The 21349-nt window shown below is 43.0% G+C and overlaps 4 protein-coding genes across 6 annotated transcripts in view; 2 read left to right on the top strand and 2 right to left on the bottom strand.

Moving 5' to 3' along the window:
• Positions 1-649: 649 nt before the first annotated feature.
• Positions 650-7971, bottom strand: zdhhc11 (zDHHC palmitoyltransferase 11). 2 transcript variants are annotated; one of them, XM_076027905.1, is made up of 11 exons: positions 7475-7971; positions 5377-5598; positions 4843-5021; positions 4640-4741; positions 4140-4264; positions 3871-4026; positions 2374-2492; positions 2244-2293; positions 2080-2143; positions 1929-2001; positions 650-1291 (listed from the first exon to the last, which is right to left on the bottom strand). In XM_076027905.1, the coding sequence occupies exons 2-11, from the start codon at positions 5596-5598 to the stop codon at positions 1149-1151; spliced, it is 1233 nt and encodes a 410-aa protein (XP_075884020.1). In that variant the 5' UTR covers positions 7475-7971; the 3' UTR covers positions 650-1148. The 2 variants fall into 2 exon arrangements, with proteins under 2 accessions (XP_075884020.1, XP_075884012.1); XM_076027897.1 differs by lacking the exon at positions 2080-2143 and having other exon boundaries at positions 2244-2492; positions 7475-7969.
• A 158-nt stretch (positions 7972-8129) lies between these two features.
• brd9 (bromodomain containing 9) lies at positions 8130-13626 on the bottom strand. 2 transcript variants are annotated; one of them, XM_076027887.1, is made up of 17 exons: positions 13463-13626; positions 12657-12877; positions 12418-12576; positions 12194-12338; positions 12018-12075; positions 11550-11694; positions 11362-11472; positions 11078-11217; positions 10828-10960; positions 10390-10465; positions 10166-10261; positions 9908-10040; positions 9717-9828; positions 9229-9285; positions 9033-9138; positions 8685-8855; positions 8130-8509 (listed from the first exon to the last, which is right to left on the bottom strand). In XM_076027887.1, exons 1-17 carry the CDS (start codon positions 13509-13511, stop codon positions 8415-8417), a joined length of 2007 nt encoding a protein of 668 aa, XP_075884002.1. In that variant the 5' UTR covers positions 13512-13626; the 3' UTR covers positions 8130-8414. The 2 variants fall into 2 exon arrangements, with proteins under 2 accessions (XP_075884002.1, XP_075883995.1); XM_076027880.1 differs by having other exon boundaries at positions 11078-11259; positions 13463-13625.
• A 224-nt stretch (positions 13627-13850) lies between these two features.
• On the top strand, positions 13851-18266 carry trip13 (thyroid hormone receptor interactor 13). Its single transcript, XM_076027868.1, has 14 exons — positions 13851-14008; positions 14219-14314; positions 14532-14682; positions 14766-14892; positions 15157-15212; positions 15290-15380; positions 15482-15554; positions 15640-15703; positions 15892-15978; positions 16103-16209; positions 16347-16500; positions 16980-17092; positions 17195-17264; positions 17365-18266. Exons 2-14 carry the CDS (start codon positions 14241-14243, stop codon positions 17458-17460), a joined length of 1263 nt encoding a protein of 420 aa, XP_075883983.1. The 5' UTR covers positions 13851-14008; positions 14219-14240; the 3' UTR covers positions 17461-18266.
• A 2636-nt stretch (positions 18267-20902) lies between these two features.
• The window catches only part of nkd2b (NKD inhibitor of WNT signaling pathway 2b), a 29966-nt gene continuing 29519 nt past the window's right edge, over positions 20903-21349 (top strand). The window contains exon 1 of the mRNA XM_076027863.1: positions 20903-21244. Within this exon, the coding sequence (XP_075883978.1) occupies positions 21220-21244 (25 nt within the window). The 5' untranslated portion in view covers positions 20903-21219. The remainder of the gene's footprint in view (positions 21245-21349) is intronic.

Raw genomic sequence — 21349 nt, 5'->3', positions numbered from 1 at the left:
GCAAGAAGCCCTGAACTGAAATCACAAGGCCGTGGTGTTCATTCTTTCTTCTAAGGTTATTTTAACAGGGTTCAGTGGTCTAATTACTGGCTTAAATCCAAAGGCCTTAATTAAGTGTTGATGGATTTTGCCACAAAAAAAAGGACTGAAAATCAGTTAAAAATTGCAGAAGACATAAACCCTGGTGTTGAAACATTTTCTCAATATCTTTTCACAACTGTTCGGTTAGCTTACATGGGTCCAAATTAGTCCACCCAAGCTTCTAACCAGACATCAGAATGAATATTTGTGGTCTCAGAAATAATAATCTGAAGTCACAAATCACAAAATAGCTGCAGGTTCATATTAAAAGCACCTGACTTTACAAAAAAAAAACAGCCAACTTTTATTAAGAAAAAAGGCACTAAGGCAAATGCAATTTTCTATATAGTCTTGGCATTGATTATGTGTCCTTCATATGTGACGTTTAAACCTGTCAAGTCACTTATATCGGCAATATATACTTGTAGTTAAATAGGGAATATAGGCAAAAGGAGAGAAAACCAATCCAAAGTAAGAGTTCTCAGTGGTTGTGTTAGTTAGGTTGTGTTTCGTGACACTTATGTCTGCAAAAATCAAGGAGACAAAGAACAACCAGCCGAGCACTGAATATGTGAATTCAAATTTTTATATTCAAGTAAAACAGACACTGGTCACTCCCAGCTTTATGAAATCCAGAATTAAATAACATGTTAAAAGAAAGCTAATGTGTTCTCTACAGGACGTTCTCTACTCTACCATTGACAATTTGATCATCAGGGGAAAAACATGTTGAATTTTGTGGGAACGGTAAACTCTAAAATGTTCCATATTTTCAGAAAAGTGCCCAAAACGCATACTGAGCTGAAAAGAGGCCAACATGTAAGAGGGATTGACATTAAATCCCTCCAAAAACAAATAAAACAATACTTTAAATAGCACACAAAATACACAGTATAGATTAAAATATTTAAAAACATTAATTTAACAAGGAACAAAAAAAACAAAACAATTATGGCTTAGTAGTTATGAAGATCATCAATCGTCCTTAAGTTGCAAGGCTCAGTTCCAAGTGTAATTCCACGGCCAACAGTTCCTCCAACACACCAGTGTGCAGGAAGCAGCTCGCACTAGGAATCATGTGGGATTATGATGGAGCTGCCCAGAGGGTTCTGCACACTGGGAACGCCGTCGACAGACTTGTCCCCGCTGCTCCGGACCTCCTCTTCGTCATGAGGCTTCCAACTCTTCACGTCCCTCATACGTAATTCCTCTTCCAGAGTCACAGACAAACAGACATCATGATTAATCTTTCTTGAGCAAACAAAAAGAATAAATAACTTTTTCATTCTAAAAGACTGACTAATCCCAGAGCTGTCTGATAGAGATGTGCACTTTACTTATTTTTAATTTGCACTGTGAGCAAGCAAATATGGAAACAAGACTGGTCCACTATGATGCAAGCAGACAGAGGCGTCTTTGAAACTTATGCACAATGTTGTTGTTTTTTCCTACATTAACACAAAAACCAGACTGACGGAAACTGGGATAGAATCCTGCACCACATGTGTCCTCATTGCAGTGTATTCAGTTTTCACATATGGACTAATGACTTGATTTATTTATACTGAGTGACTCTTATTTTTCTTTCTTTCTTCTTGCTTTTATACTGACTTGAGTCACTTCAGACTTAGTCATGTAGCGCTGACCCACTTCAGCAAATGTCAAGCACTTGGCACCACCTAGTGGGCTGATCTTACCATCCAAGTGCACAACATGAACAACATTTGGTGAGAATGCCCCCCCCAAAAAACAAAAACAAAAAACAAACAAAACAAAAGCAAACAAGAAACACAGACTCTGTCTCTCTACCACATAAAAATACTAAATCAACAACAAAAACCACTTACTTTGTGTCTCTGGTGTTTTTTGTGAGCCGTACTGCAGTCTGCTCTCCTCTACTGACTTCTTCAACCCATTGAACTAAAGAGAAACACACAAACTCCATGAAAGGCTTCATGCATCTGATCACTGGAAGCAGTTGCACGTAAACATCCTCACCTCTCTGCATATAGAATCAGAGAGACGGCTCGCAAGAGGGCCTTCGTCTTTGAAATTGCAAGCGCTGCAGGAAAACAGGAGCCGCGCTCGTTATCGTCATTATCGCCCTCTGCACGCTTCGCTGCGGCGGCTGCACAGCAACAGGCATGGTGGACGGGATTTACCTTGAACTCTGGGATAAGGCTGGCTCGCAGTCGATGGAGGTGTCCTGGTTCTTTTAAGAGAAATTACTATCAGATGCAGGACAGTGTGAACATGTGACACGCAGTCGGGGAGACAAGAAAACGGTCTCACCTGTGGCACGCTGTTGCCAGCACCGGCCTCACGCGGGTTTCCTGCCCCGGCATTTTGGCTCCTGCTGCCTCTCTGCCGCTGCATCTTAATGTAATCAAAGGTGCTTATGCCTTTGTAAACTGTGGCGGGAAGAGCAGAAAGGTCACTAAAAGGCTTGGATGAGCAAGGGCGCGTTCAGACTGCCAGCCAAAATCCGATTTTTAGCCCATCCAGATTGAAACTGGATGGCTCTTTTGTAGTATCAACAGTCACAAAGCACATGAAATCCGATTTTTGCAAGACGAATCGAAACCACATTGGGGAGGTGGTTTCAAATTGCATTTGGACAGATGCGTCACGGTGTGAACAGCTCCAAACACAGCGGTGGGTTTTGACTGTCCGTGATGTCACTCTAGTGACACAAGAGCCAATGCGCCAGAGCAGAGAGCGCCACCAGAGGGCACAATTGGAGGTGCGGAGCTGTAACGTCATGGAGCAGACAGAAGCAGTCGAGACCAAGGCTGTGTCTCAATTCAGGGTCTGCACCCTTCGAAACGAGCGTCCTCAGTCTGAAGGAAGCGTCCTTCGAGGACCCAGCCTAGAAGGACGGACCAAACCCCGCCTTCCTCGGTAACCACACGGGACGGTCTAGCCTTCGGCGTATTTCCTCGTTGCGTCACCGCCGTTCCCTCCTGCTGGCCAACCCCGGAATTGACGTTTTTATAGCATCAAGCTAACCATTGGTTCGCCATCTAACGATGCCGTTCGATATTCAAATAAGTAAAAACCAGATGTTAAAGCTGCATATTTTATGTGAAATTTCAATACTTATATAATAATAATAATAATAATAATAATAATAATAATAATAATAATAATTTATGTGAAGTGTCTTTACCAGCACATGCCGCTAATTTCAGCTGACTTCCCAAGATCTCACAATGCTTTGCAGCAGCACGCAAAGCATCATGGGATACATAAGTCCTCGAAGGATAGTAGCGGTGCATCCTTGGAATCGGCTAAAACGAGGGCACATTCCGAGTACGCATTTTGAGCGTCCTAAGCACCCTTGGGAATTGGGACAAGCCATAGCGCAGTGCTATGACGCAACTTCCTTTCAAAATGCGTACTTCGAGGATGCAGACCCTGAATTGAGACACAGCACAACAGTCCCTGGACAGAGGAGGAAACTGATTGGCTCATCAGTGTGCGGGGAGATACTTTAGCTCCATTCAAGCCAAGCTCCAGGCCATATATCGCAACAAGTGCCGCTGTCGCAATGACCATGCCTCCACTCCGACGTCATTGCTACAGCAACCTGTGAGATGGTTCAATAATATGGCCCAGTCCGAAATGAGCCAGATCCCATTTGGACACTTGCTAAAAACAGTGTGGACAGTCAGCCCTAAAAATCGGATTTGAGAAGGAATCTGATTAAAATCAGATTCACCTGCAGTCTGAACACAGCCAAAGACAAGACGAAGTAGCGCTATCAAACGTCCTCAAGATGTTTCTTACAGAGGTAGAAGTGGAAACCCAGTAGGTGACCCAACATCAGCAGCGCGACGATGCTCAGCATGACCGTCACAAAGGCCAGTATAAGGAGACTGGCTGAAGTCGTCTTTATAGGGGCTAAAGGCAGAAACACCAGCCACGTGTCGTTCCCTAGTGTGCCTGCAGCATGAAAAAGGACACAGACACGCAGCTTTGAATGTTGCACAAGGTGTTAGGGGTGTTTTCTCTGCCTTCCTCTCTGACCGATGAAGCAACCAAGGATGCAGACTCACCGTCAAACTGGGGAGCGGTCCGGAGGCTGTTGGGGTCCAGGTAGTGCTGGATAAATATGAACAAGATGACAACGACAAGGAAGAAGACGCCGAGTGCGGCGGACAACAGCGCGACAAAGAAGAACCTGAGGAGAAAACAACGCACACCTTCAGCCTTGGCTTCTTACCTGTCCTTTTGGTTTGTATGTCTGTCATTCATATGAAATAAAACAATCATTCATTCAGCATTGAATGCTTTTCTGCATGGAAAATGTGGTTTTGCTTTTGTTCCCAAATGGTTTTGACATGGAAGCTCACCAGGGGGCTGAGATTCTACTGTTGTCAAAAAAAAACCCTTAAGCTGTTGCTAGCAAGCTCCAGAAAGTCTGACCAGTCCTTTGGAGGAGACAGAATATTTTACCAATCACTTTTTAAAAGTTTTTTTTTTTTTTTAAAGGACGCCCATTTCCATATATTTTTACCAGCTCTTTCCTGAAACTACTCCGTCCCAAATGTCTCACCAGTAGTTTCTGCCTCCCACGCAGGTGTTCAGCCACTTGCAGTGATGATCAAAGTCTTCCACACACTTGTTGCAAACCCCACAGTGTTTCACTTTTGGGCCCCTTAAAGTCAGAATGTACAATGTTAAAATCACTCATGTTTTACCTCTAAGCAGCGCTACATTTTAAATCGTCATCGCCGATGTGAAACTGCGAACACATACACCTTGACGTCACACAGGTAGCAGTGCAGGTCCTGGATGACGTGAGACTGCTTGGATCGGTCGAAGAGGGGCATGGGACTGGAGTAGCTCTGCTTTGCCCTCACGCTGGCGTCAGCCGGGTCTATGGTCACCGCAGCCACATGGCTGAAAAAGTGCACCATGAAGGCCACCGCTGTGATCTTGACAAAGATTTGAGGAAAAAGAAAACGATCCAGCTGGAAGAACAAACCACGATAAAGAGTGGACGCAGTCGGCAGAGCGCGCACACAGAGCATCGGTTTGTCTGCAGTCGGTTTCCAATGTCACCGGAACTTATGACTGAGCGACGCCTCAGTGTTCGCCATGTGACAGAAGTAACAGACGATGATGCCTCTCGCTGTTCATAGAGGAGACAGACACAGTTTGTGCACGGCCGAGGCCCCACACGCACAACAGGATGCTTGTCTGGTCCACGAGCAGGAAAGACAAACGTTTACTTCACACTTCCAATCTGAGAGACTCGGACTCAACAGCAAAGAGACGCAGCAAGGATACGGCGTAGAGCACGTGGCTCCACGGCAGAGGCAGCAGAGGGATGTAGACGCCGAAGCCGACGACGGCCAGGTAGCCGTACAGCAGCCAGCCGACCACCTGGAACACCTGCGGGGGCCAGGACCACCCGTTCACCCTGGGGGGTTTAGAGAGGACCAGCTCGTTTCTGCCACCGCCGCTGTGCACCGGGGACGTGCGTCTCAAACTCTGACTGAAGCAGCTCATCTGGGCGGTACGGGAGGAGGGCAGCAGAGACAGACACAGAAAGGAGAAGACTTCATCTAGGCGCCTTTCAACGATAAATTGCAGAATAAAACGTGCCACGAGGCTCGTCTCTATCACAGTAAAAGCACATTTGCTGGGGAAATGAGTTGGGAATTCATTGCAGTTCTGTGGAGCAAGCGAGAGAAGTCATTGATGGGCTTTTCCTGTTTCTGGTGGAGTTTGTTGTCAGGCTGGAGACACAACATGCTGCGAGGAAACACTGGCAGAGTGAAATCTGCACAAACATGAGCACTTTGACAGAAATGAGAATTAAATTGTTAATGGAATCAAAAAAACAACAAAATACTTGCATCTTGTTAGGATCAATAATAGTGATTTTGTCAGGCAGCATAGGTAAACATTCATAAGTCCAGGAAGTGACCAGTAATGATGAGGCAAAGACAGTGGTCGCTCATACACAGCGTACTGTTCTTTGAGTACTCGGTTGAGTGGTTGCTCAAATAAGGCACTGTTCTTAAATGCTGAGTGTGCGGACACTCAACCAAAAATCACTGTCCTTCCTCCAAAGCATCGGAAGGAAGGGGAGTTTGACCTTTTTCTGTTTAGGTGGCGATTCCTCCTTCTTTCTCTTAATCTGTCATACTCTCAGGGCATCAACTGTTTCCATCGGGAGGGTCGAGAGGAAGCCAATCAGAGGGGTTAAGCTTGAACCATGACCCCTCATTGCAACGGATAGGACGTCATCCTACATAAACTCGGACTGAAGACAGGATTCTCATTCTCACTTGGGGGAGGGGGGGGGGGGGTCACCTGTAGACTTCCATCTCGGTTAATCTGGGGCTGCTCTTCTGACCATCCAACGGGGAATCCATGATCCATGATTGCTTGTTTTTTCAGTATTTTTGAAACTTAGTATTTTTGTATGATTCTTTCCTGGATTAACCAACACGCGACAATCTACAACAAAATGTTGCATTGATGAGCGTATGCACTTAATTATTACTTTTTACACAAAAAGCCAGCAGTGTAGCAGGATCTAAGTTTAAATGACACCTAGAAAAAAGAAAATCACAGGTGGTTTCCAACCCTCTTCTTGGTCTAAAGCTGGTGCTGCTGATAGTGCGTCTCCTTGTAAATGTAAAACATTCCAGACAGGAAGTAGTTTGAAGGTCACATACTCTACACCTCAGATCACTTTGGCCATGATTTGCTCCAATACTGTGTCTCGCCTTTCAATCAACTCTCCAGAAACGAAAAAAAGTACAGATTTGACATCTGATGGTTCTGCTTCCCAGTAGGTTTGATCTTAGTCACTTGATTTTTTTTTTTTTTACATCAGAAGGAAGCAGCACCTCGCAAGTGACTGCCGTGTTCCCGCCCCCCAATCAGAACTGCGGAGGCTCCATCGAAGCATCACTTTTCCTATTTGTTTTCCATGGGATCTGTTGCTTTTTCTTAGTGTTTTTTCTGCGCACAAGGCTGTGTCACTGAAAAAACTTCGAAATCGGTGAACCAAAGCAACTTTAAAAACTGCGCAGCGCGACAGCAACAAGAAGTACATTGTCTCGATGTGGAGAAAACAGCTGATCTCGAATCAAACGCTCGAGGCGCCCCACCACCCCTCCCCCTCCTTTTTAAGATAAAGCTTTGCAATCACATGTTTGCCCCCTTGGCCTGACTTTCTCACGCTCAACTTCTGCAAATCGCACAAAAGGGTGAAAATGAGAGGCTTTCACCCACCACTGAAAAGGTATCGTCTGGTGCGTTCTGAACATATCTATAGACAAAAGACTTGTCAATGGTCAGATTTGAGCCCACTTCGCATAAACAAAGCAATAGTGAAAGCAAAGTTTAAAAACAAAGTGTCGCTACTTACTTCGACCCTCGTTAAAGCTCCAATCTCTCCCTTTTCACCATCAGACGGAGACTTCCAACGCGACCATGATTACTTTGTCAGCCGAGCAGGTGCTTCAAGGGACATTTGCATGATCAAATAAAAACCAAGAGAGCAACAAGGAGGTCACACAAAAACAAAAACTACCCGTCCATGAAATCGAAATGAACCGTCCAAGAGTCCCGAGAATCAGTGGCCGAGTAGTGAGAAGTTGTGGATTCGACTCACTCAGCAGGTCGGCGCAGCGCTATGGAAACCGTCCTACAGCGCATGCGTACTGCGACCGCCTCGCTGCCTTGATTTCCAACTTTTTATTGCGGTCCCTTGGCGATCGCACTGCACGCTTGTTCCTCCCTTATAGGGATATTGCTTCGTTCAGTTCATCATGAACACAGAAATGCACGCTGGATTCCCGTCAGAAAGGAGCGCCTCGAAATAAGTCACTGCTCATTTCCGAGCAGAGCAAGGGGGAACTGCGAGAGATGTTGGGAACTTCTGCATTTAGGCCGAATCTGTTATATTTATATACGTTGAATAGATGTACGCCCCAGGTATTCTGGGTTACCCACCATTTCTTCTCTCAATCTACTATGGCTACTGTCAGCCTGCAGCTGTTTCCGCACCAAGTACGTGGGTGGATGCCATGGTGTCTTATTTGAATAACAAATCTCACATTTTTTTTAAAAAACAAAACAAAACACACAAACATTTATTTTTTTGCACGTATACAAAAGGAAACCATCAACTACAGACTGTACAATCATATTTAGTATTTAAAACACCTCCACACACACTTGAAACGGTCCCAGGTGGAGTACACAGGGCTGTTGGCACCATCTTCACCAAGTGGCAGTGTGTGTGTGTGTGTGTGTGTGTGTGTGTGTGTGTGTGTGTGTGTGTGTGTGTGTGTGTGTGTGTCAGATCAGTTGTTGGCTGTGCCCTCTGGTTCCGGAGACTGCAGGAACTCGTAGGGATCGTGAACCATTTCTGACTGGTTACCCAGGTGTGCTGGGCTCCCTGTGGAGAGAGTGGCTTACGCATTAGAATTCATGAAGGAAAAAATTCGGAAATTGAACATTTGTGGCAAGTTTGATGTAAGGCTCAAGGCCACAAACTTAGAAATGTATGTTTTCTTGGAAATGCACTTTTACAGCTTCATTAATTTTTCAGCGCTTGCTCTGACCGCAGGTACCTAAGTGGTGCTGATCTCTCTCCGAGGCGTTGGAGAGGGACGACAGGTTAGATGAGGGTCGGGATCCCACTCTGTCCACTTGGGCCTCCTGGAACTCCTGTAGCAGCTTGTCAGCATCGTCAAAGTGCTGCTGACCCTCCTCGTTTCCTGGCTCCTTTTTCACAGTTTTACCTGAGTGGAGAGGACACGAGCTATTATCACTGAAGGTAATATTACAGGAATTATTTTAAAAAACTAAAAAAAATCTTGGCAAATTAACACAAACGTTGTACACACATTTTGCTCCCTCAAATAGATGTTGACAATGTATTTGTGGCAACACAGAAATGGTAACACTGAAATCCTTACCTAGTGAGTTCAGCATGGATATATCCAGAGACATGTCTGGATAGTTCTTCATTGACATGAAGTCCAGGACTGAGCCGCCCTCGGCCATGCTACTTCCATCTGCCATCTAGACAATAAAAAATAAGAATTTAGGACAGTTAAGCAATTGTTTAAATGTTATATCAAATATTTAAATGAACTGCAGATGATTGAATACCTGCAGGTCACAGAGGCTGGATTTTGTTTCATCAGGTTTCAGCATTATGTTTCTCTTCTGAAAAAAATAAAATGTCATAAAACTTGAGGTATTCAGGAGCTGCTAATACATCTGGCTGAGACAGTCATCTGGTCAGCATCACAGGAAATTCAAATGTCTTTACAACCAGGTATTTTTGTTGTTTTTTTTTTTAAATTCGAGATACAGGACAATTTCTTCGTCTGTCTCTGCCTTTTTCTTCAGCTAACATTTATTTTGAAACACATTCTCGGCAAACATATAAAGTGCACTTAAATTAAAAAAGGGCAAAGAACACTTGAGTTAGAACGTATTTGATGCCGAACAGTGAACACAAAGCAATTTTTTTCTAAAGCAGCACCACCACGTGTGGCAAGACAAAACTGGGCTGGTCTTGCAAATCAGCATGGCATTGTTTGCTCAGCTTCATCTCCGTCTGACAGACGGTAGGACGGATATTAAAAACCTACCTGCAGGATTTGAGTGGTGGCTTTGGTGTGGTCTCCTGCCGTCATCTTGTCCAGCAACTCATCCACCCAGCGCTTTGTGGCCCCTCCACAGCCCTTCACAAACTCCTGTATGCTGAGAGTCGACACAAACACAGTTAGAGGAAGATCATTTCAAACTGGGAGTTAAACTTTCCAGAGCAAAGTCCTCCCACCTGAGAGCACACTGTACCCCTGCGTCATCTCCATATGCTGAGTAGAGCATGTCCACTTCATCAGACAGCAGGTCTGGAAAAACTGAGTTGTTCTGAAGGCTCTGAACGTTGTAGGCACTGCTGAGAAATGTCACTTCAAGGAAGAAAAAAAAACTTTTTAGGTCAAGAAACATTGTTTTCTTTTTGCCATTTTTTAGAGGATAGAATTTAAAATGACCAGTTACAAATGCAACCAAAAGAATGCACTTGTTGACATACCTTTGTGCCTCCTGTCATCTTTAAAACCCAGAGTTGTCAAACCAGGCAGCAGCTTATTGGACAGAGAACTCAGGTCGACCTTGTGAGTCTCCTCTTCTGCAAACAAACCAACAGCAGTTTGCATTGCTTTCCTGATATCTGACACCGTAAACATGTACCAGCAGATACTGCATGAACGTGGGGTAATATAAAGGCGTTTAATGGGCAGTAAAATGATAACAGACCTTCTGCGTCGGGATCCAGTTGATTTACAACATTATATAGAAGAGAACCATCTGGCTCTTTCTGCAAATATCCCATCTGAAAACACAGATGGCACAGCACATCGTCAATACTAATTACACTCAATCAGTGTAAAGTAAAACTTTGCTTAATTTAAAGGCCCACCCAGTGTGCAACATTTCAAAGTGATCCACCGGTATGAAGTAAATGTTTAAAAAAAAAAGTATTTTTTTTTTGTTTTGAGTAAACAAAAAAAGATAACCATATTGCGTCACCATGTTTCTACAGAAGTCCAGAAGGTGGATCCGTTGAGGGTTTCATGATTTTATGATTATCACCATCAGATGCTACTAAATCATAAACATTGGGCTTTTAAACAAGGAAATCCCTGACCTCGCTTTGTCAATATGTCAATCAATGTGCACGATGAGCTGCAGAACCTTGGAACAGGGCATGTATCTGTTGATCCGATCTCGCGCTTCATCTGCCGAATGTTCCACGAGGGCAAGAACGTGCTCTTCTGCTGTGCTGTCAGTCAAGCTGCATGCATTCCCCTCTGGTTCATACAGATAGCTGAAATACAATAGGAACAGTGGCAGTTCATGAGATCAACTGGGGCTAAAACAGAGCCTGTTGTCAGGGCTTCCCAAGTGATGCCGCCTGACTAAACACTGCACGCAGACACAATACCTGGGCACGTCCTTTGTAACTGGTTGTTTCTTGGACTTTTTAGCAGACTCCACTGGAATGGGTATTATTTCTGGGGGGGGAATGTCTGTTGCGAGGTCTTCATCTCCCAGGATGGCTGCCTGCTGCGTGTAGTCCATGTCCTGCATGAAAGACACGCTGCGCTTTAACGCCAACAGCCGCTCCTGTAAACAAGGCCATGCCAAGACAGATCCACGTTTAACTCAACGTCGCCTTGGACCGCCATGCCTGTGTATCGGCAAGTATTCCAAACAATGTGCAGTTACCTTGCTCATCATCTTGAATCCAGTGTGCAGCAATTTCTTGGCAGCCTTGTAATAAACCGTTTCTGGTCTGTTGTAAACCATGGCGTTGTCACACATCAGTTTAAAATCAGCCTGAAAAAAAAAAATTATGACAAATCTTGCATTGGAAAAATCTGGATTTTTATTTTTTTCACAGCAGTAGTCTTCACCTTGAATTCTGTAACCGTGTTGTACTCATTGTTATGTATCCTGTCTTTCATGGTGCTGAAGTCCATGGGATGCTTGATGATGGATGAGTAACCAGGAGCAATCGCATCTGTTACTGGAAAGGCGAAGAACCCATGGGGGTCTTTCCTGAAGGACAAATGACAGGCCACAATTATAAATTCCAGCGTTTCCACTCTTAAAAAGAACATTGTAAAGAAAAACTTTTCATATTGATTCATGACGATTAAAGAATAGCAAATGAGGTGTTTCTAGGGGCAAATATGTCAATTGCCATCGCAGGACTTTAAGTAAAAAAACAAAACAACTTAGTGATTGTATGGCATCATAAAAGATGCACACAGTAACTTTCAGAACAAAAACTTTCGAAGTTTATGGGTATTTGTGTGCAAAGCAAAAATTTTAGTCTCAGTATAAAATCTAGGCACAGCTGTAGATTCAGTGCTTCCAACCTTTGTAGCTGCCTCAGAAAGTGTTCCAGCAGTTGTTGACGGGGAGTTGCCTCATTCTCTAATTTAGGAAAGCAAGACGTTTTAATCCACATCTTCATAGATATTACAAGATACATATACAACAACATAGTCTGATTAAATATGCTATATTAATGATGATGGAAGGACATTCCTACCTTGCTGGGTTCTGCATGATCGGACCGGCCTGTCTCCTTGCTGCTCCAAGTCCACCGTCACACTGGGGTTAAACTCCTCTAGTTCAGGTTCTACTTCAAAGTCTCTATCTCTGTCTCTGTCTTTCTTCTTTTTCTTCTCTTCCGGCTGTTGGCATAAAGTGACATTTGACAGTGACTTATCAAAACCAAAAATCTGGAAATATTTTCTTAGTTATGTACCTCACCTCTAGTCCTATAGTTATAGTTTTGGTGATTGTGAAAGGTTCAACTGGTCCACAGGCACTTGGTGCAGAAGTAGCTGCTGCAGCAGCAGCAGCAGCAGCCGCAGCTGCTGCTGCTTCTGATTCATTCTGCTCTCGCTCTCTCTTCTTCCGTTTTTCTTCCTATATCATAAAATGAAAACAAACTCAACCGTGGCAACAACTCCAGCACTATAGTGTGAAATATTCTCTTGCAAACCAACCTTGCGGCGCCTTCGCTCCTCATCATCTACATATTTGTCCTTGTCCTTTTCCGATTTCTTTTTCTTTTTCTTTTTCTTCTCTTTGTGGCGTTCACGCTCGTGGTCTGATCTGTCATCATAGTAGCTGGAGTCATGACCCGAACCAGAGAGCTCTGTGATCTCACTTCCTCCAACTTTAAGCACAAGTTTTAAGGGTTTCTCGAGAGCCTTGTCTTCATAGTCTGCAAATGAAACACAATGGTGATTGTTAAGGTGGGCATCAAGGCACAGTGTCAATGTGTAAGGACTAGTCTTAGTTAAGGTGGGCATCGGGGCACAGTGTCAATGGGTAAGGCTAGCCTCATAGGGAGGTTAATCATGCTGTGGTAAAAGAACACAAATATGACACAGTGGTCAAAAAATGATGGTGTGATCAGGTTGTTTCACCAGCTTATCTCTTTTAGCGTACATAAGCAACAGTAATTGAAAGGCAAAAATGAATGACACACGATCAAAATAGCTATTAAAATCAGTGTAATAAATAACCAATTATATACGGTATGACTTATGAGATACTAATTAATTATAATTTACTGGCGCTTACTTGCAGAGGTGTAATGCAGTCGATATATACTTAAGCTAACTGAACATATTTTAGTAAAAGCAGCGAATGCCAACAACAGCTACTATAAATAGCAAAATCATTATCATCATTATTATAACATTTTTATTTTATTTTTGTATTAGTGTCTAGGCTGAACTGGCTATAACGACGAGAAGTTAGTTCAACAAAAGCAATGTGGTAACAAAAAAAAGTATTTAATTACCATCGACAGTTCTCCATTCCGGCTTATGCTTCTTGTGCTTTTTCCCCATACTTCTATATTTGTATAAGAAGAGTCGTATTTATTTAAATAGCAATACCTCTACCCTCTCAAACAAACCTTAGCAACAACAAAGCTTGCTAGCGGAAGTGATTCTCCACAAAGGAATGTGTATTTCCGGTGGGGGAAAAAAAACAACTCCAAAACATAAAAAAAAAAAAAAAAAAGAGTTCAAAATAATTCATATTAAATCTCTGAATGACGTTTGTTTGTTTTTTGTTTTTAAATCGATCTTTTTTAACTTCAAAAATGTAAATACATAAATAAAAATAGATCTATTCGCAGTCAGACATTTCATCCTCCTATACAGTAGGTGGTGGTATAGAGCTAGATCCCCCCCCTTAAGCATACAGTTTGAATGAAGAGCAACTCGGGGCGCTAATTTTGAGTTTGGACTGACAGCCTACCTACCCTCAACAGTTCACTCATCAGTTTTTCGAAGGCGAGTGTTATTGTAAATACCCTGGTTTGCAACGCAGTTCGTTTCAGGTCAGTACAGTACAGCCAATTTACTTTATATTATTACTTCGTCGAGTTGAACTCGGGGAGACGCGTCAATGTTAGCTACTCATTAGCTCTCACGGCTAATAATAGTTGTTTTGCGCTGGTTGTCTTGGGTGGAATGACGGAATAAAGTGTCTGCTGGGGCTTAGCATGAGCTTTTTCGTCTTGTCCGCCATGTTATTTATCATTATGCAGTGAATGCTGTGTTGCCTCTGGAATGGAGGGTGACAGGCAAGCGGTAGTAAACCAGAAACCAAACATCCATGTGGAAGTCTGTGTCAAGTCTTACAGGTGAGTATGCTGTACACCTGAAACACCTCAGTAGATTTCTAGATTTTGTTTCAGAGAATGCACATAACCTTCTTACAAGCTCAACTGCCTCTGAGTGAGTGCAAAAAAACAGTTTTATTTAGATTATGGACATGAAAATGTGGTAGTAAAGCATATCAGTCAGTGCAGATGTATGTTATTTATACAGTGTTTGTTTGTTTGTTTGTTTGTTCTTTAGCACTGCCTCACCGTCTGACGTGAGGACCCACGTTGTAACTTTATTGAAGCGCCACAACATTATTTTTGGAAACTACAGATGGACTGAGTTTGATGAGGAATTCCTGCAGAAACATGTGGAGTCAGTTGTACTGGTTGATCTCGGAGTCACGGTAGTACATGCTTCCTCTATTTACATAGTGAATGTTTTTTCTCCCTATTTTATTTAATGTGGTTGACATTTTCTCCAACTCAGCCACTTGATTTGGAGAAATGCTGCCTGTCCATCCACATCTTCACCTTGAATGATGACGGTCCCAGCACACTTACTTTAGAGGAGGATGAAGAGCTTTCAGCAGCCAACCACTGGCTGCTGCCAGCAGGTGACACTGATAGAAAGAGGCAGGAGGGGAAATTTCCTTCTTCATTATGTAATATTTGATTCCAGTTTAAATTAGTTAACCTGGTAATACTTAAAATCAGTGTTCGAGGAAGTATACTGTATTTTATATTTTTGTCTCCACTTTTGGTTTGTTGGCAGTCATATGATTCAAATAGAATTTATTGAGTGATTTCTATACAGATGGGAGTGACATCGATTATTATCCTTATGTCAAAAGTCCTTTTGTCTTCCTATTTTTCAACAGCCGAATTTCATGGCATCTGGGAGAGTCTGGTCTATGATGGTGAACTGAAAACACAGGTGCATTATAGTGATCTGTAGAAATTGCTGTTCCAGTGATAATGAGCTTCACAGTCTTTTCTTATTTTTTTCTTCAGCTCCTGGATTATGTCTCCACGACAATGTACTTCTCTGACAAAAACGTCGATAGCAACCTCATTTCGTGGAACCGCGTCGTGCTGCTTCATGGTATAAAATTAAACGAGGGCTGGAGTGATCTGTTTTAGGTGTCGCTATTGGTCATATGCCACAAATGTCAGATATATTTCTCTCTATTTACCTAAATTCAGGACCACCAGGTACAGGAAAAACCTCACTCTGCAAAGCTCTCGCCCAGAAGTTGTCTATCCGATTGTCGAGCCGGTAAGTGACTCTTCTATCACTAAGCTGTGTCAGTACCAGCTGTAGTCTCAGGTTTTTATCTGTCTGTCAACTCCTCTCTTTGCAGGTACTCCTACGGGCAGTTTATTGAGATTAACAGCCACAGTTTGTTCTCAAAGTGGTTTTCAGAGGTACATCCAGCTGTTAAAGTCTGTGCTAAAGATGAATTCTTTTGAAAAATCCTGAGGTTGCATGTCACATATTTACTGTTCAGAAGATTTTGTGTTAATGTCCAGTGCATATTCCCTGACACAACACATTTGCAAATGTACATGTTGGAAACTTTGAATTGAAAGTAGTAACTACCTCTTTTTCATAGAGTGGCAAACTGGTCACAAAGATGTTTCAGAAGATCCAACAGCTGATTGATGATAAAGACGCTCTTGTTTTTGTTCTTATTGATGAGGTGAATAATCTCCACATTTTCTAATTACTGTTTTGTTTGTTTTGTTTTTTTCAGTACCTTTCAGTTTATTTCTTCATATTTGCACCAAGCAGTTCAATGAAGTAAGAGATATTTTGTTGTGCAGGTGGAGAGCCTGACAGCAGCCAGGAATGCCTGCCAGTCAGGCACGGAGCCGTCTGATGCAATAAGAGTCGTCAACTCTGTTCTCACCCAACTGGACCAAATTAAAAGGTTAGTGAGAAAAGTCCTCTCATCTATCTCACAACAGAGATTTTATTACAGAATCTGTCTTCCACAACTTGATTTGTATTGTTGTATTGTAGAGATAATTTTAAAAAAATCATTATTATTTTTCTTTTGTCCTTCAGACATTCCAACGTAGTGATTCTAACAACGTCAAACATGACAGAAAAGATCGACTTGGCATTTGTGGACCGAGCCGACATCAAGCAGTACATCGGTCCCCCTTCTGTGAATGGCATATACAGCATCTACCTCTCCTGCCTGGAGGAGCTGATGAAGGTCACAAGACAATCTATGGCTTTATTTTTTTACCCATTGTCATGCACTTATAACATGAAGTAATTACTCTCCACAGTTTAAATGTTCTGTAGTCAATCACTTGACTTCAATATCCCTTGATGGCCACTTTAGTAGTTTACATCAGTCAAAATTTACCAGATTATTATTATTATTTATTTTTTTTATTTTTTTTGAAGAAAAGAAAATCACTCAATGAAGTTTCAACAATCATTAAACTTTGACAAACTTCTTGGAGCCATTGCGCTGCTGTTTGCAATGTGCTGCACCACTGTTATATTGTCACATTATTAGGAGAGGCCATTTTGTTTTGTACATGCACACTTGCTAAAGGAAATATTCAGCCTTTAGTATCGGACAACTTGGTCATTTTTGATGTTATTTTTTGTCTGTGTAATCCATATTCAACATCACTGCCAAATTTCACACGGCATAAATCTGAGTGTCTTCATTCCCTGCAGTGTCAAATCATCTACCCACGAGAGCAGCTGTTCACCATCTTTGAGTTGGAGACGATGGGGTTCGCTAAGAGCGAGGTGTCTGAACACAGCCTGTACCTGAGGAACATCGCTCTGTGAGTAAAGCCGCGTGTAACATGGACATGTGTGTGTGTGTCTGTGTCAGCGTGCGCACGCTGACAGCCAGCGGCTCATGGCTCGTCTTTCTGCGTCTGTAGAAAAAGCAAAGGCTTGAGTGGAAGAGCACTGAGGAAGTTGCCCTTTCTCGCCCACGCGCTGTTTGTAAAGGTAAAACCGCTCCTCGTAGTTTCCCATTGTGAGCACAAACAAGAGTATTAATTTTGTTTCTTTCCTTTTTTTTCATTCTGACTGTGTTTCTGGTCTGCAGGCACCAACGGTGATCCTTGCTCAGTTTCTGGTGGCTTTGGACCGAGCTGTGGACAAACAGAAGGAGGAAAAAAACAACCTGGTCAATGGTGTCTGAATTTGATGAAATTGTCCAAAGGCTGACGCATGATTGTTCACTGAATCACTTGTTTATGGCTTGAAGAACCACAACTACAAGCGTTAACGGCTCCGTTGACTCAGTCAGTTGATTTGGCAACGCTCGGTTGGCTTAAATTGTGTGCGTTAATAAAGTTATGCTGTCCTTAACAGCAGTCTTTATTCGGGTAAAACTACTGGTGCTACTACCGTAAACATCCAATTTAGGTAGTTTAGTTTAATGTGTTTTACCTAATGTTTAAATTTTAGTGTGTTGTTAATGTGTTCTCTGTCTACCAATTTTTTTATTTTTTTTTTTACGTCTCTTTTATATAACATGAAGCTTTAACAGTGTCTGCGTTGTTGTATTTTTGTCTTTTTTTGTTTGTTTTGGATGTCAAACAGAGACAGTTCATGTTTGTGTAAGCAAACAGTCTGGGCATTTGAATTTTCCTTAGAATTTTTGTTATCTATGTGTCCAGATTTTTGCAGCTGATACAGCAGCCCGTCAAACATGTTGAAGCAGTCTGGCTCACAGTCAAGCATCAGAAAGCTGTTGAATGGATGTGACTTGCTGGGGCTTTGCCAGGTCTGGGCTTGGTTTAAGGTGTTTACCTTCACTGTTAACGTGGAGAGTGGCGGCTGTTGGATTCATAGTTAAAAATGTATTTCTATTTCATAAACATGAACTGTCTCTTTAAATTCTTATGTGCCGCTGTTAATGTTTTCAAAATGGATGTTCTTTTACAGTATACTTAACATTAACAGTTATATTTCTCTCCTGTAATAACAAAGACCGTTTTATAATATTTCTTTCACTGCAAATGTATTCAGTCCATAAAGTTCTGACAAAAGATATCGAACATACTTTTTGCGCGAATCTTTCCCATACCCAGTTGTACGTTCCCTGTGTTACCACACGGTGGTGCACTCGCACCATGCGGTCATTTTTACAAACGCAGACGGGCGTGTTGGAGGTTGTACAGGACACAAGATGATAACGATCAACGCCCAAAGCGATAAACGCATTGCTGTTAAGTGACTCACTCGCCCCACTGATCTTATCTAAACATCTGCTTAGAAATCTATCTGCAAATACTTCAATCACAACAAGTCCGTGTTGGTGGCATCCCGTTGCTTTAATGAAACAGGTGCATGCGTGGGAACTGAAGATGACGAGCGGGTCCGTCAGACTGAGTGTGACGTCATGTGAGTGGCGGCGCAAATTTGGTGCAAGTACTAATGTGCAACCCCCATGCCGCCCCCCCCCCCCTCGGTAAAGGACGGTGGCTCTAAAAAATTTGCCATATCGGTGTCTCTATTGTTCACATTGCAACATGTGAGTCGTGTAACGCTCTGCTGCCGCTTCGCCATTTCACTGCCAACAATAAGCCTTTTGTTTGTTGTCGGGCAACTGCTTACTTAAACTTAGAACGTGTTTTTCCTGATTAAGAACGACTCAAAGTAAACACCGGGCTCATCTCCATCCACCTGTCATGTGCGCGTCAAGTCACGGGAACTGTTTCTCACGCTGTGTTGATGGCCCTGATTTTTCTCACCGAAGTCCCTTCATCAAATGAAGCGTTGCAGGATTTTCCGAGCTGGGTTTTGCACCCTCTTTTGAGTAAGAAAACATGTTTGTGTGTGGATGAACCCTATTGCCATGACGTTTTTGTCACCTAGCAGTTTGCCAGTAGTTTCACATAGCTGCTTGTTCAGTCCTCTGATCTGATCTTTAATCACAACTTGATGGGGAGGGAAGGAGAACTGTAGAAGTAGGCATGGTAAACAAAATCTAAATAACACAGATTTTAATCTAGCAGTAAAGTCTTGTGTTTATTTTGCAGGTTCAGGTAAACCACTAACTGCATTTGTACATCACTGAATGTGCAAACTGGAAACAACAGGCCTAGATTCTCAGCTGAACTGAACTCAGATTTTCAGAATAGTATATTTCATTATTTTGACTTCAAAAGACCGTATGTGACTTTAGCTGCGTCGGAGGCGTCGATTCATCGTCCCTGCGTCGGGCTTTGATGACAACCAGGATGTTTTATCCCGCTGACCTCAAAAGACCCCGTGTCTGCAGGTTCCCAGGCTGCCCTATTAGTCGATGCACAAACAGTTGTACTTTACGTCCTGTTTCTGTCTTCCATATGCGTGTCATCCGCTCCAGTGGGTCGTTGAAAGGAGAGGCACACTGAAGAATGAGAGATGCCTCGTAAAGAGGCGCAATCCTGGGAGCCGCGCTGCCTAATTATCAGCGTTTCTTTAGGCAGCGCGGTGGGATCAAAGAGCGCCGCCATCAATAAGCTATGCAAATGTCGGCTCATCCTGTCAACGGCAGACGGTGATCTGAGAATCCTGTGTCTCTGAGAAGTCAAATGGCAGGCAAATTGACAGGAAAAGCAATATAGCTGCTCTGCATTGGCAGTGCGAGTGCTACGCTGTGACACACTCCCACTCTGACATGAGATGACTCAGGGATTTAGGGAAATCAACGACCCTGTAGTCTCCTCCGGGCAAAGTTCCACCGTTTAGATCCGTTATGATGAAAAGAGCTTCAGTGCTAAGTCTGTAATTTCTGCAACAATAGAGGTTGAAGCCGTTGCTGACACGCAAAGATCAAAGTATCGTCTCATCTTGTTGTGGGTGTGTGTGATCCGCACAGGTGTGGGATGTTTACAAAACACTGACAGCACATTCAAGTTTTCATAGACGCTCGCCTGTGTGTATGAATATTCATTGTGCTTGGCATGAGCATTCAGCTCAACACCCTGCCAAATGAAACTGTGGGAAGGCCCTGCAGGTGAAGGGACGGTGTGGGTGCTGCTCTGTTCAGCAATACTTCACCACAACAGTTGCACTTCCTCAAGGAAAATGGTTACAAACAACTGTTGAGTGATGTGCTCAATACATGAATAGAGGTTATTACTGTAGGTTTTTTTTTTTTTTTTTTTTTTTTTTTAAAAAGACCCATTACCTTTGGGATGTTGCCATGTGGTTTTTCAAGCTCTATACTCTAACCCAGCCTTGAGCAAACAAGTGGATATCTCATTATATTTTTTCAATTGTTTTTGAAAATTTTCTTTGTAATTTCTGTAAAATCACTTTTTATTTAAATCAAATGAAAATACAGAAGTTAGTTATTTAATTAAGTTTATCAAACTAAGAAATGTTATGCTTTTTAATTCAATTTTAAGCCTATAGATCTTCTCCGACACTTCAAACTGGGTCTGTGTCACACACACACACACACACACACACACACACACACACACACACACACACACACACACACACACACACACACACACACACACGTTTCATTGTATTTTATTGATGTACAACTTCCGTGTCGGTTTTATTTTGTAAAACCCCAGAGCGGAAGTGCTTCGTGTTTCGTCTCTGGCTTGACAGTGTCTCCGGCGGCTCCGCCGTGTTCACAGCTCTCCCCCACCACCAGCAGTCAGTCAGTCAGTCGGTCGGTCGGTGTGGAGGCAGGCAGGGACCGCGTCCTCGTCGTCCCCGGCTACGGCACCATCCTCTCGGTTCTCGCTTTCCTCCTGTTCGCCAAATTCGAAACCGCATCTCCGTGCTTCGATGACCGCGCCGTTCAGTGACGTGCCGCTGGATGAAGTTGGACTTTTCCTCCTGCAAAGCCAACACGATGTGACCATGTCGAGTCGAGAGAGTGACCGAGCGTGATCCGATTCCGGAGGGAAATTATCGATCCAGGGGGCTGAGAGGCTGCTGAAGAATGGGCAAACTCCAGTCCAAACACGGTAAGATTCGCCGCTATACAACTCGGGACAAAATTATTACCGAAAACCTGTTGCAAAATATTCTACAACAGTTTAACACTGTCACCCCCTGCTGTTTCTCACCCT

Source organism: Nelusetta ayraudi, unplaced genomic scaffold, assembly GCF_046127955.1.
Source record: "Nelusetta ayraudi isolate G7.1 ecotype Tasmania unplaced genomic scaffold, CSIRO-AGI_Nayr_v1 ptg000003l, whole genome shotgun sequence".
In the NCBI taxonomy this organism is placed as follows: domain Eukaryota; kingdom Metazoa; phylum Chordata; class Actinopteri; order Tetraodontiformes; family Monacanthidae; genus Nelusetta; species Nelusetta ayraudi.
Note: the sequence above shows the minus strand (reverse complement) of the source record. Positions and strands in the feature narration are given on the sequence as shown.